General features: G+C 36.7%; 2 protein-coding genes across 3 annotated transcripts; both read left to right on the top strand.

Moving 5' to 3' along the window:
* The first annotated feature begins 433 nt into the window (after nt 1–433).
* LOC145579378 (phytosulfokine receptor 1-like) lies at nt 434–1,766 on the top strand. Its single transcript, XM_081636618.1, has one exon. It carries the CDS (start codon nt 582–584, stop codon nt 1,620–1,622), a length of 1,041 nt encoding a protein of 346 aa, XP_081492744.1. The 5' UTR covers nt 434–581; the 3' UTR covers nt 1,623–1,766.
* Nucleotides 1,767–3,546: 1,780 nt separating this feature from the next.
* Nucleotides 3,547–10,058, top strand: LOC145580307 (F-box/LRR-repeat/kelch-repeat protein At2g27520-like). 2 transcript variants are annotated; one of them, XM_081637738.1, is made up of 3 exons: nt 4,032–4,142; nt 6,487–8,437; nt 9,119–10,058. In XM_081637738.1, the coding sequence occupies exon 2, from the start codon at nt 7,278–7,280 to the stop codon at nt 8,388–8,390; it is 1,113 nt and encodes a 370-aa protein (XP_081493864.1). In that variant the 5' UTR covers nt 4,032–4,142; nt 6,487–7,277; the 3' UTR covers nt 8,391–8,437; nt 9,119–10,058. The 2 variants fall into 2 exon arrangements, with proteins under 2 accessions (XP_081493863.1, XP_081493864.1); XM_081637737.1 differs by lacking the exon at nt 9,119–10,058 and having other exon boundaries at nt 3,547–6,341; nt 6,487–6,942.
* Nucleotides 10,059–14,872: the final 4,814 nt, after the last annotated feature.

Genomic DNA, 14,872 nt, shown 5'->3' with positions numbered 1-14,872 from the left:
TTCAACCATTGAGATAGAAAACAAAAGGAAGGATTTTAACATGGATTGATATATCAAATTAATATATGCTTAGTCTCTAAGACTATATATCTTTCACTCTCAATCTTATGCACCTTTATATTATTTACTCGTTAATTCCTTAATCAATGCTAATGGTTGTGACTAATCGTTTATTACAATTTTATTTATTTAAAGTAGCTAAAATCAATGACTTGATACCAGAAGAAAGAGTCCAACTAAGTGGAAATAATTTAGTTTGGGTAAAACATCAATTTATTAATACAACAAAAACTATATGTATATTTCCTATTTTCTATGGTGGTTAGACATTTAAATGTTCCCTACCAAGAATAGAGTTGTAATCCATTGCTTTTTGTTAGTATGTGCAGGAGAGCGATCACCAACCATTCACCAAAACAATATAAAATTTTAAAATAGAGTGAAGAAAAATTCCAATTTTAATAAAATAACAAAATTCCAAACTTTTTCAAAGTGTACACAATCTTATTGTCAAACTATAGATGCACCGTCTTTTAAGTCCTTTTACTTAGTTTCTTCATATATAAGCCTTTAAACACTTTATGTTACATGATCAAATTCTTTCAACAATGAGTTTTTATCATGGAAATCACATATTCTATGCTTTCACTCTTTCTTTTCTTTCAATTTCAATCGTTCTTTTATCCATAATTCTTTTCTTTCTTTGTAGGAAAAAACAATTCAAGCCTAATAAAGAATTCGAGACTACGACTATCATCAAGCCAAGTGCAACGAATTATCCCTTATCGGAAATTGATAGCGCCACGGATCGGTTCAATCCTCATAGGATCATTGGAAAAGGGCGCCTAGGAACGACTTATGCCGCGGTTTTAGACAAGGATGAGTTGGTGGTGGCTAAAAGAATCTACCCATGGTTAGTATTAAGTAAAGCCGGTCTTGGATTTCAATCCGTGATCAAGTCACTATCATTAGCCCAACACCCTAATATAGTGCCTATAGTGGGCTTTTCCGAGGCCCCGGGGGAAAGGATCATCTTAATGGAGTATGTGGACACAATGAGTTTGGACTTCTATTTGCACCAACATGTTGATGGACCGTCTCTCTTGGGATGGACACAAAGGTTAAAGATCGCGGCAGGAATAGCTCGTGGAGTCGAGTATTTGCACGAGAAGATGGCACCTCAAGTAGTCCATGGTTGTATCAAGCCCTCTAATGTTTTGGTAGATGTGGAGTTTTGCCCAAAGTTGTGTGATTATGGGTTGTCTTTTTTAGCCTCAAAAAATGAGAAAATGGGGCTTTTAGGTTATGTTGATGAGGAGTATTGGTTAGAAGGGAAAAGTGGTGCTGCTTGCAAAGAAAGTGATGTGTATGGAATTGGTGTGGTATTGTTGGAACTCTTAACGGGTAAGAGAAATGAAGGTGGGTTGCTAGTTGGGTGGGTTTTGCCTTTAATTAAAGATATGAGGTATAGTGAGTTTTTAGACCCAAGAATTGATATACCTTCTAATATGAAGCCTATTGTTAGATTAGGTAAAGTGGCATTAGCTTGTGTTGGTAACTCTAGAAAAACTAGGCCTAAAATTTCCCAAATTGTTAGTATTTTGGATAGCTTGGATGATTGAGATCTTAGAGATTGAAGTATTTCAATGTTTTGGTTGATTTTTATCTTTAGAGATATAAGTGTTTCAATGTTTTGTAATTGATTTGTGTATATACATTTCTTGGTTGCTAAGAAAAAGGTTTTTGGTGATGGATTCACTTTTCAATTTGAAGTTTTTGCTTGTCATTATAATATAGATCTTCTTAGCAATGATTAACATGTAACAAACAATTGGTCAATGACCATAGATATAGCCCCATACCCCCCACTCAATTGAATAAGAGTGAGCAAATCTTTAAAGGCCTAAATTTTTTTAAAAAAACTTATATAATAGAGTGGATTAAACATTAGAGTGGATTAAACTTTAGTCCAATAATAACTCTCATCTAAACTTATTAAATCACCTAAATTTTTACTTCATAAAATTACATCGGCTTTTGTAAACGAGCAATCACCTAAAAATATTAATCATATTTATATCGATATAAAATGTATAAATAATTATAGAGGCTTCACAATAATATATTAAGCAATATATGTGGTGTATTTTTATCAACAAAAGGCTCTTGATTAATGTGAGATGTATGAATGTCAGGTAAAGGGAGGTATAAATGTTGGAAAAATCACCTTGAACCCAGGCTATTAAAAAAAAAAAAAAAATCACCTTGAAATCATCCAAAATGATTAATTATTTGAGGAAAATAATTAAAATGATTTAATTTGTTCAGCAATTCTGTTCACATAAAATGAGTTTGGGATAAATGAGTTCACGTAGGTAAAAAAAAAAAAAGGGAATTGAACACTCCATTACTCTTTGACAATTAAATGCTCCATTTATTTTTGGTACAATCATAGTACTCAAATTATTAATACGGTCGAAATCTCTCTAATCAAAGTCCATATCATTCTTAAAAAAAAAAGTCCATGAATATTGAATTACTTTGAATTTGAGCGGTGCTAATTTTTTTTTTTTTTTAAGATGCTCACCCGGTTCACCGAAGTTTAGCTCCGACTACATCCGAATCCGACCCGAATCGCACACCTAACTTATGGTGGGTGAGTCTCCCAACAATAATTTTCGAATTAGGTGAGACTCAAACTCGAGACCTCTTTTTACCACTTAAGACAACTCTTGTCATTAAAAAAATTATTAGAATTATTACATATATAGTTTTTTCGTCAAAACACTTAGTAATTTCGTATGAGGTCGAATTGTTTCAAGTTATGTCAAACTTTGATACCTTTACATCCCCACATAAAAATAACTCCAGGATACATAAATTCCGTTTAGTAAAAAAATCAAGTGAATTAAACGCACCATTACACTTTAACAAAATAACAACCACTAGTTGTACCAACTTAACAATAAGTGCTCCAATTATTTGAATCATTAATAAGGTCAAAATCTCTCTAATCAGATTCCATATCCCATCCCTTCAAAAAAAAAAAAAAATCTATTCCATTAGTGTCTTGGTGCCAATCAATTCCAATTACCAATCAAGTTGAAATTTGATTAAGTTGCATTGAGTCATTTTGATTATGAGTGCTACGTAGTACTAAGGGTCTGTTCACATTTACTGAAATGAGCTGAAATGAAGTGAAGTGAAATGAATATTTTATGAGATAAGAAATTAGGAGCTGAACTGAAATGTACTAAGCTGATTGGAGTTAAACTGAACTGAAATTAAGCTAAATTGAACAAGCCCTAAATATAGTTTTCCACCGATTTACTTAAGGTAGGATTATTTTTATCTTGGATCAATTTTTGACACCTTTGTATAATTGTATTTCCACATAAACCATACATATGCAAAGGTGTAAAAAAATGTTTCAAGATGACCACATTGCTAACACAATTTCACAAAGATCCAAACTATATAACTAAAAACCATATCATAAAATGAATCACCATTTATTATCCACATTAGTATAATGTCACTCATCTCGGCGGTTACACTTCACCACACTAGCTGCCTGAATCTCCCATCTTCAATCTCTCTCCGCCTATCGCCGCCGCAACCTCCGCCCATCAACTCCTACTTTCTCTCTTCTCCCAGTAACCTCTAAAACTTCAATCCCCAAAATTCAAATTCCCAGAAAAAAACAATGATTCTCTCTCCTGCAAATCTCTCACAAACACCCCCATCTTCATCCACCCGTTTTCTCTCTCCTCCAACCTTCAACAAACCCCCAAACTCCATCTCCTTCCCTTCAAAACAAACCCCACTTCAAATTCTCTCTCCTCCTCTTCGATGTCACAACCCCCATTATTCTCTCTCCTCCGACATCGACATGGTCCAAACCCGAGATGGGGTTTTCGCCCCGAACCAAACGAAAGTGGTTGTTTTGTGGGATTTGGATAACAAACCCCCTCGTGGGCCCCCCTACGACGCGGCCGTGTCGCTGAGAACGCTCGCCGCACGGTTCGGCGAGGTGGTCGACATCTCCGCTTACGCGAATCGGCACGCTTTCTCGCATCTTCCTGCACGGGTCATCGAGGAACGCCGTGCAAGGCGGCAGATGGATTTCCTTGAGCGCAAAGGTATGATCACCCCATCTCAGCCTTATGTTTGTAGTGTATGTGGTAGAAAGTGTAAGACTAATTTAGATTTGAAGAAGCATTTTAGGCAATTACATGAGAGAGAAAGGCAGAAGAAATTGAGTAGGATGAAACAATTGAAGGGTAAGAAGAGGCAGAAGTTTAAGGAGAGGTATTTAGAGAAGAATTATAAGTTTGAGGAGGCTGCTAGGACTTTGATTACGCCTAAAGTTGGGTATGGTTTAGCTAAGGAGTTGCGGCGAGCTGGGGTGTTTGTCAAGACTGTGGAGGATAAGCCGCAGGCGGCGGATTGGGCATTGAAGAGGCAGATGATGCATTCTATGAGTAGAGGGGTGGATTGGTTGTTCTTGGTTTCGGATGATTCGGATTTTCGGGATATGTTGAGGAAGGCAGGGGAGGCGAATTTGGGGACCGTTGTTGTGGGGGACAGGAATGGGGTGTTGGGAATGCAGGCTGATTTGTGGGTTCCGTGGGGCGGGGTGGAGAAGGGTGAGGTGAGTGAGAAGGATTTGGTGCCTAGGAGGAAGGAAGTGGGTGATTGGGGTGATGGGTTATTCTCAATTTCGGAGTTTGATGAGGGTGTTGAAGGTGGGAGTGACTTGTATCAGATTGTGGATGAGCTTGGTATCCCGGGTGGGAAGTTGAGCGCTGGGAGTGGGAGGTTCTCGGCTTTTTCTGAGGGCGAAGAAGATGATGAGGAGTGGATGGATGATGATGATTATGATACTGATGATGATGAGGACGATTATAACTTTTAAGACGATTGTAGGAGGAAGGCAGATGATGAAATTCCACTGATTGCAGCTGCTGCGGCAACTTTGTTGTGTGTATAGGCACTTAGGCAGGACCAAAAATTATGAAGGCCTTGATTGTGGATTGTCTGATCTCATATGTACTTACTGAGATTGGATTATTTGTACTTACTGAGATTGGATTATTTGTTTCGATTATGAAGAACTTCAATATTTATCTCCCTGAGATTGAGCACATAAGTTCCCAACTTCTACCATCGAAGGAGGTGTGATCAAGGCTTCAAGTTTTGAATCATAGAAAATGGCTTCAGTTTGTCTTTGTTGGCATCAATTTTATGTCTTTTCCGGCAAAATACTTGTTTAGAAGGCAATTACTGTAGGATACTTGGTAAAATGTTCCCTTCATCTATGTGCATTATGTATATGACAAATTGTTTTGGGTCTTATTGTTTTGGTCTGACCCATATTCATTTCAATTCCATATATATAACTTATGCAAATATTGCTTCGATGTCCTTTCTCTGGTGTGCATATTCCAACTGCCTACTGCAACTTGTGCTTTGATATCGGTTGCAAGGTAAAATTGAACTGAACATACTCTATATTCAGAATTTCATGATTGTTTCACCAATGTTGTTGACCTTGTTGTCATTGACGTGAAATTTAGAATGAAAGAGAAGAGGTGTTATGGACTATTCTTTTGGAGCTTTGATAATACACAGCAAACTCTATTACCTCCGGTAGCTTGGTGTTTTGGTTTAGGATCTTTTTCAAAGAGCAATTTACGGCATAAGGTCTGCAAGGATAGCATAGGGTAAAAATGAGTTGTTTTTAATTGCAACACCCAACCAAAATATGTAGCCTTTTCTAGATTATCAGCCTCTTGCTTTTCACTGTGACCTTAAATTGTTTTTGTTAATAAAATAAACTATTTCGTATACAACAAAATCAGTCAAAAGCCTTACCCTATGTACCTCGGTGCACTATCTTTTCTCAGTTACTGCTGAAAGCCTGAGATTGCCCAGGACATGAAGGAACTCACTGCTAGCTTCAGTTTCAGCAGTTTGTGTATTGTTGGGTTTTTATTTCCTTGCTATCTTGGCATTATTCTGATGATCTGTTGCACATTGCATGTGAATCATCTCAGTATCTGTTCATGCTCTGAGAACCTAATACTTCATATGTATATGTTTCTGTTTGCACTTTGCTATCGTAGATGATTTCGAAACAGGATATGCAAGTTTGGTTATGATAACCTTTAGTTGCTCATAAGAATGATAAAATGTGCCACAAAGATTTAACTAACAGAGGAACAGGACCTTGAAACCCTTGCAAGTTATAGCTGCAAAACAAGCATGGGCTTATCTTATATTGTGTTCCTTGTGTGATCATAGCTGGGCTTTATCCGTAAATCATACTGTAAGAAAAGGTATGTCCTCTGTAAAGTAGTATAAACCTCCAAATAATTTGAAAGCCTTGTTGAAGTGCAATATCATTCTCCTTGTAAGATTTATGCTGCTTATGCATGAATGTTAACATGTGAAGACTCAAAGAACAAGTTTACTTGTGTGCAGTTCTTCCTGCAGACAATTGTTTATGGCAGTCTATTGGCAGACATTTGGACTTATCAAGATCTTGAAGAATTTTAACAGCAACTCAAGACTATAGTGAGTTAGTGACCACTAATAACTTCATACTGTGTTATACAAGGCGAAGGTGGATCAAATGGCCGGTTACTCTCCTTTTTGTATTGGGAGATTCCTGTAAGCCACTAAGCCATCTTCATTTCGGAAGGAGAGGGTAAATCATTGCAAGATTACTCACTTTCAAAGCAGAGCGTTTTCATGTCTACAAGGATGTTTAACTCTTACGGTAATTTTTTTATTTTAATTTTAATTTTTATATTGAATTAGTAGTCTAATTTTGTTTATAAACTGCATTCTTTGTTAGATCTCCTGGCTTGAAATTCATAAAAAAAAAAAAAAAAAAAAAAAAAAAAAAAAAAAAAAAAAAAAAAAAAAAAAAGATAACGGCTCTTCCTCAAAAAGATAACATAATACAACAATACTAGTATAAGAAAAAAACTCAACTGATTAAATTTAAAAGTATAATTTCTCAACAATATCTTTTACGGAGTATTATACTATAGTTTAGATTAGATTTGAGACTTTTTTGTTTATTTGAAAGATTGGCTTGTTAGATGTGTGAAAAATTTGGTAGGTTTAAGAGTCTTCCTAGTTATGTAATGTGTATTTCAAATATATAATTACAAAATTTAAAAGGCTATTGTTTACTCTGCATTTGAGCAAAGAGATGAGAATGTTAAGACGGCCAAGAAATTCACATACCAATAGATAGCAAGAAGATGAGAATGTTGGATGACCAAGAAATTCACATACCAATAGATTTACTGAGGGACATACTGGCAAGGCTACCGGTGAAAACCCTACTAAGATTCAGATGTGTTTGTAAACTTTGGTGCTCTCTAATCGATTCCAAGGATTTCCACCTCAACACAAACAATCGTATAAGCACTAATGTACTAGTCGTGAGAAGCGTTGAAGGCCGCGATCAATTTATATTTACCGTTCGAAGCACTGATACATTTAAGATAACTGATCATCTTTGTACGATTTACGAGTCATATGAACTTCTTGGAACCTGTAATGGGTTGATGTTGATGTCTACGAAGCTATCTGGCAACAAAGTTATGTTGAGATTGTGGAACCCTTCGATTCAAAAGTCCTTGATACTTCCATCGTGTCCTTTGAGTTCTGAGTACGAGTATCAAATGAGCTACTTGTTGGGGTGTCCTTCTTCCGGCAACAACAATTATAAGGTGGCTGCCATTAAACTTGGTGATAGGTGTGGTAGTGGTAGGTGGGATGTGTTGATTGCAGTTTATTCATTTCAAAATCATAGTTGGAGTTCTGAAATAAAAAGGAAGAGTAATGTCCCCTCGATGCCATCTCTATCTGAGCGTTTATTCTTTCGAGGGGCTTGGTATTGGATTCACGAGACTCATCTCGTCTCCTTTGATTTTGATTCTGAGGACTTTAGCTTTGCGGAGTTGCCGGATGTCACGACGCAAGGAGAAGTATTCTATGGACTTATTTTCGTCCTTGGCAAGTCATTAGCTGTTTTCCGTTTGTCTTCTATAGGCTTATCCATATGGGTTATGGATAAGGATAATAGAAAAGAGCCGTTGTGGAGGCCATGGCTTTCAAGAGATTCAAATCGCAGGGAATTGTCTACACTTATGTCTTGGATAAATGGTTGTTCAGAGATCTTCTATAATCAGGACACTGATACATTTATCATACACTACTGTCAACAATTGTTTTCTTACAAATTTTCTACTCGTCAAATAAAAACTTTGAGACGCTTAGTTCGTGATGATATAACTTTAGATACTTATGCAGAGAGCTTGGTGTTGCATAAAGGAAATGAAGCTCAGACTTTGACATCCTTCCCATGATCGACGAAACAGATTTATAGGCCATGGCCAATGCTGGAAGATCAAAGGTAAAATTTATGCTTGTCAGCTTTGCCACTTTCATTTACATCGAATTTATGAATTTTAGCATATGCATTTGATTAGAATCCTACATATATGCCATCTAAGTTTGATTCATTTCTAAAACATGCCATCACTTTATATAACCAATTTTATTAAGCCTTCTTTATATAGCCGCAAGCTGTTCTGGTGGAGTGTATTTGAATTCATAACATATGGCAGTTAGTACAATTTATATGCTCATTATATAGGATAATATAATAACGATATGGATGCAATCGGAGATGTATCAAGCACAGAACAAACGAAAAGAAAATCAGATGACAAAGTGGTGTTTAACCTGTCCATCTTGTGATGCACTTTCAATTCTATCCTGCAATTGTCATATTGGTCTTCTTGTTAGTAGTTTAAGGTCTGTAGTTGTAAAATTGTAATCTTTTCAAACTCTTGACTCTTCCTAGAAGGTTGGGCTGGTTGCACTGCGATGTTAAATTTGTAATTACAGGCTAGCTTTTTCCCGTAGGTATTAAATTACTGAAGTTTCTGTAATTAGTTATAGGAAAATATAGTATATAATTGGTTTGATTGTTCTGAATCATGCAGTATAAAATTTTACTTGCTGTGTTGCAAGATTCATAAATGTATCAGTTTTTCAGAGTAGACTAACTAGTATAATATCTCATTTGCAGCCTTGCAGGGAGCTCCTAAGCATTTCATGTGGAATCAAACTAGTTAAATTCGCAAAATCGCAAACATTGATTTTGTAACAGCTTTTTTTAGTGCTGTAGTTTATCCTCCGATCCCCTCTCTGATACGGTTTTTACTAAGCTGCTACTGCACAGTGCACATACTGCTAGTCTTTTGTGAACAATTCAACTTCTCGATAATCTATTATCAAATTCCTATGGTAGACTCTATTTTTTAGTGTTGAATGTTCAGAAGAGTTTTACCAGATACTTGTTGATTGATCATCTCTGCGCACAAGTATAATAGTTAGTCACTTTTTCTTTTTATCTTCTAAGATTAGCTACTGCAAGACAATACAAACAGGTTACTAACTCCTTAACAGTTCCAAACAGGACCTTGAAACTCATTGCAAGTTATAGCTGCTAAACAAACAGGGGCTTATCTTATGTTGCATTCCGTTCCATGCCGTTGTGTAATCACAGCTGGGCTTTATCCGTAACTAATACTGAAAGAAAAGGTATGTCTTCTGTAAAGTAGTATAAACCTCCAAATAATTTGAAAGCCTTGCTAAGTGCTATACCATTTTCCTTGAGATTTATGACTTATTCACAAGTGAAGACACAAAGAACAAGTTTACTTGTGTGCAGTTCTTCCTGCAGATAATTGTTTATGGCAGTCTATTGGCAGACATTTGGACTTATTAAGATCTTGAAGAATTTTAACAGCAGCTCAAGACTATAGAGACCACTAATAACTTCATACACTGCTGTGTTATACAAGGCAAAGGTGGATCAAATGGCCGGTTACTTTCTTTTTTGTGTTGGGAGATTCCTGTAAGCCGTCTTTAATTTCGGAAGGAGATGGTTTTTTGAAAGTCGAGTGTTTTCATGTCTCAAGCATGTTTAACTCTTAGGGTGACCTTTATTTTTTTTTTATCTATTAGTAGCCTAATTTTGCTAAAACTCTGTTTATAATCTGCATTGTTTGTTAGATCTTCTGGATTGAAATTACCCTTTTCGTTAGTTAAGAATATAAGATTTTAAAAAGCAGCAATTTTACAGCAACAGTGGAACGCGCCTCATGCGCTTTCCTTCTTGAAAATCCCAAACCGAGAAAACCATTAAACCAACCCCTAGTTTTTAAATTAAAACCACCTTTCCCCTCCAAGCAGTAAACCATTGGGCCGCCGACGAGTAGAGTGGGTTGGCTTGCTCCTCGATCGTTGGCGAACCCCCCTCTCAAGACTCCAACCTAGCTGGCGAACACTATTTTCGATAGTGTTCTAGCTATCCGATATTCGGCCCCTTGTCGTGATATGACGGATTCCTTCGCATGGGTGTCGTCTTTGGCCGCCCCTTTTTTCTCGACAATTCTCTCTCTGCTTTGGTGGTGGTGCTCTATTCATCGCTTAATTGATCGATTTCTGATCCTCCTCACCTCTTGTGGATCCGTTTAGTGTTTGGTTCGGCGGCAGTGTTTTGGTTGCTGCTCCCCTGCTCCTTGTTGTAGTGATATGCCCTTCGAGGGTTTGTGAGCCCTTTGAGGATTTGTGTTTTTCTTTGGTAGTGTTTGTGCGTATTTCTTTGTGTTTTGTTAGTCGATTCCACTTTCGTTTTAAGAAGTTTCGTTATGGACTGCTGGAATTTAATTAGTGCCCTTATGCATATTCACTTGAGCGATGATTATGACGAAAGCATTGTGAACTGTGTTAAGAATAATTGCCTACGAAATATCCTCAATCAAGCAAAATTTTTGAAAGAGGAGGGCAATGTTCACTTCAAGAAAGGTGAAGTCGTTCTTGCTGGGGCTAAGTATGATAGAGAACTGAAACTCTTGTGTTTGTATTGCCAAGATTTGAAGATTATTATTGTGTTTATCAAAGGAATCTTGCCATATCCCTTGAGTCAAACCTCGCAGCTTGCGCCTTAAAAGTTTAGGACTATGAGTAAACTAAGGAGCTCTGCTAGCTAGTCATTATGCTTGATGATAACAACTCTAAAGCCCTCTACATAAGGGCTTTAGCTGAAATCAGCTAGCTGTACCAACTTGAAGAGGTTTTTGAAGACCTTGGCAAAGCAATTAAGGCTAAGCCTAACAACCAAAACATCCGCTGTGGAATGGAGAAGGTGGAAGGTCTAAGAAGTAAAGCTAGTAGGCTCAAGGGCAAGAGAGGGGCACTGAGGATTCCGAAATGCCATATGCCATTTTTAACAAAAGGGGAAGATCAGCGAGTCAGATGTCATCCTAGAATCTAATAAGTTGTCTAGTAATAATGTTCAGAGTGATGTTACGGAGTTACCTAACGTGGTTGCTACTAGTGCGATGGTGGTAGAGAACCTTATCTCAACAGTAACTGTAACTCCTCCTTTTGAAAAAGGGGACAACGAGGCTACCAGCTCCCCAAACAACTAGGATTTTAGGCATGCTAAGGACAAGAGATCAAGGAAAATCCGTATGTTCCTCAACAGATTGAGATGTAATCATTCCCTTAAGATTTCAGATATGTCTTACTCGGACCCGAGTCAAGGGAAAAAGGCCACCCAAGATGGGCATCCATATTCTCACAAGGCTAAGGACTCCAAAGTTTATGAAACCTTGTTCATGCCCACTATGATTGTGGGGCCACTAAAGAGGGATCGCGTCAAGAAGAGCCAAAAGAAAAAGGCTAAGCGATCTCTAGGCACATCGTGGTCAACCATATTGTTGGAATTCCTAAACCTAATACCTCCACTATTGAGAAGTTAGATGATCATATATCTACTGGCCTAGCTTCTGGCAGCAATGAGGGTCAAATATCGAGGAAGGGAATGAGGTTCCTACGAGAGATTTAACTACCACTGATATTGCTGAAGTGGAATCTGTAGGTTCTAATGAGGAAGTATGGAATGACAACCAAATCAAAGGCAAAAAACAAGAAAGGTAAACGACACTCCAAGTTTTATTTTAGCAGGATCAAGAAACGCAAGAGAATAAGTTTGGAACACCCTATGACCAGCGATAGATCCCTTCAGTCCTCTTATTTGCGTTGTCAAGAAGTTCACAACGTTTATACCCCAATTTCCAATTTAGTTCTTATATTAGCTTGGTTAAGAGAGTTAAATTTTTGGTTTGTAGTCTTGAGTCAGTTAAGACTCTTGGGAGCTATCCTCCTTTTTGGTCTGTTATTAAAGAAAAAAAAAACATCCTGTCAAAAAAGAAAAAAGATTACAATTCTTCCTCAAAAAGATAAAATAAAATAATACTAGTATAAGATAACAACTCAACTGATTAGATTTGAGACTTGAAAGATTAGATTAGATTTTGTGAAAAAAAATAAATAAATAAATTAGTATCCTAACCCTAGCCTAGCAGTTTATGTACATTATATATGCCAGTTAGACGTGTGAAAATTTTGCTAGGTTTAGGAGTCTTGTGTTTTACAAACATATATAATTACAATTTAGAAGGCTAAGCTGTTTGCTCTGCGTTTGAGCAAAAAGATGAGAAATTCACATACCAAAGAAGATGAGAATGTCGGACGACAAAGAAATTCACATACCAATATATTTACGATTCAGGTGTGTTTGTAAACTCTGGTGTTCTCTAATCGATTCGAAAGATTTCCGCCTCAACACAAAAATCGTAAAAGCACTGATGTATTAGTTATGAGAACCGTTAAAAACCACGATCAATTTATATTTACTGTTCGAAGCACTGATACATTTAAGATAACTGATTATCTTTGTACGATTTACGAGTCATATAAACTTCTTGGATCCTGTAATGGGTTGATGTTGATGTCTAAGAAATTATCTGACAACACAGTTATGTTGAGATGTGGAACCCTTCGATTCAAAAGTCCTTGATACTTCCGTCGTGTCCTTTGAGTAGTAAGGGCGAGGATCCAACGAGCTACGTGTTGGGGTATCTTTCTTCCGGCGACAACAATTATAAGGTGGCTGCCATTAAATTTGATGATTATTGTGGTGGAGGTATGTGGAATGTGTTGATTGCAGTTTATTCATTTCAAAATCATAGTTGGAGTTCTGAAATAAAAAGGAAGAATAATGTCCCCTCGATCCCGCCACCTCTATTTAGTCGTTTATTCTTTCGAGGGGCTTGGTACTGGATTCACATGACTCATCTCGTCTCCTTTGATTTTGATTCTGAGGACTTTAGCTTTGCGGAGTTGCCGGATGTCACGACGCAAGGATCAGACTGCTATTGGTTTATTTTCGTTCCTGGCGAATCATTAGCTGTTTTCAGTTTGTCTTCTATACGCTTTTGCATATGGGTTATGGATAAGGATAATGGAAAGGAGGCGTCGTGGAGGCCATGGCTTTCAAGAGATTCAAATCGTAGGGAATTGTCTACACTTCAGAATTGGACATAATGTAGTCCAAGGGTCTTCTATAATCAGGACACTGATACCTTTATCATAAACAACTGCCGTAAGTTGTTTTCTTACAACTTTTCTACTCATCAAATAAAAACTTTGAGCTGCTTAGTTCGTGATAATATGACTTTAGATACTTATGTAGAGAGCTTGGTGTTACACAAAGGAATTGAAGGTCAGAATTTGAAATCCTTCCCATGATCGACGAAACAGATTTTTAGGCCGTGCCCAATATTTGAAATTTGATTGTTCAGAAACATGCAGTATAAAATTTTACACTGTGTTGCAAGATTCATAAATGCGTCAGTATTTCAGAATAGACTAACAGAGTATAATATCTGATTGCAGGGAGCTACTAAGCATTTCATGAGGAATCGAGCTAGCTAAATTCGCAAACATTGATATTAAGGGAACTTTTTGTAGTGCAGTAGTTAATCCCTCCCCTCTCTAGTCTCTAATACGATTTTTACTAAGCTGTTTTACTAAGAATGTTGCGAATGATTTTCATAAACTTATTGAGATAGTAGAATGCTTCATATTAGTCAATTGCAGTCATGTTAAACGTAAGCAGCTCCTATAGAAGTGCCTCTTCGAGGATGTAAATTGCAATGAAATTAAAGGGCATCTCTAGCAATGAAGTTTTAAGTTTTAAGTTTGTTTTAACTTCAATAGTTCAATGATCTACACCCTCAATCTCTCGTCTCCCATTAATAGTGATCGACATATTATGGTATCCAACTACTAGTATTTTTGTTAGTTGAGGTTCTTGAATGGAGTAGAGAACTAGGAGAACCTAAAAGGCGAATACCTGTTATTGATAGTCGAAAGTAATTGGCTCAGGTGATGTCCAGTGTTGTTAGTTGATAGTAAATTCACCAACAATTATAACTTCCATTTTCATATTTCAATTACAACTTGTAAAATATTTCTGGTCTTTAACCCATAACTATTTTGTTCCTAGCTACATGCCTGCAATATTATAGAAATATGTATATTTTGAAATGGTTGGGAAAGAGTTCCGATAAATCATGCCAATAGCAAGTATTGCAGTGGAACACTAGAACATATGCGACTTTCCATAAGCTGGGCCATTAATTAGACTTGTAACTTTAGTTCTTTTGGCCCAACTTCAAACTTTCAGGGATAAATCTATTGGGCTTGGCTCCCTAGCTTGATTAATTGGATTCATAAAATGATTACAATTTTTTCCTCTATTTTCTTTTGTTCATTTTTTTTTAACATTTTTTTTTTGACGGTTTTTTTAAACATTATTCCTTCCGTCCCTTTATTAGAAGCCTAAATCTAATATTTATTATTCACATAATAAAGAGAAATAGACTTTTAATTTAGGGACAAAAGAAGTATTAAATTTACATTTGTT

The sequence above is a fragment of the Chenopodium album genome, chromosome 14, assembly GCF_948465745.1.
Source record: "Chenopodium album chromosome 14, dcCheAlbu1.1, whole genome shotgun sequence".
Taxonomy (NCBI): Eukaryota; Viridiplantae; Streptophyta; class Magnoliopsida; order Caryophyllales; family Amaranthaceae; genus Chenopodium; species Chenopodium album.
Note: the sequence above shows the minus strand (reverse complement) of the source record. Positions and strands in the feature narration are given on the sequence as shown.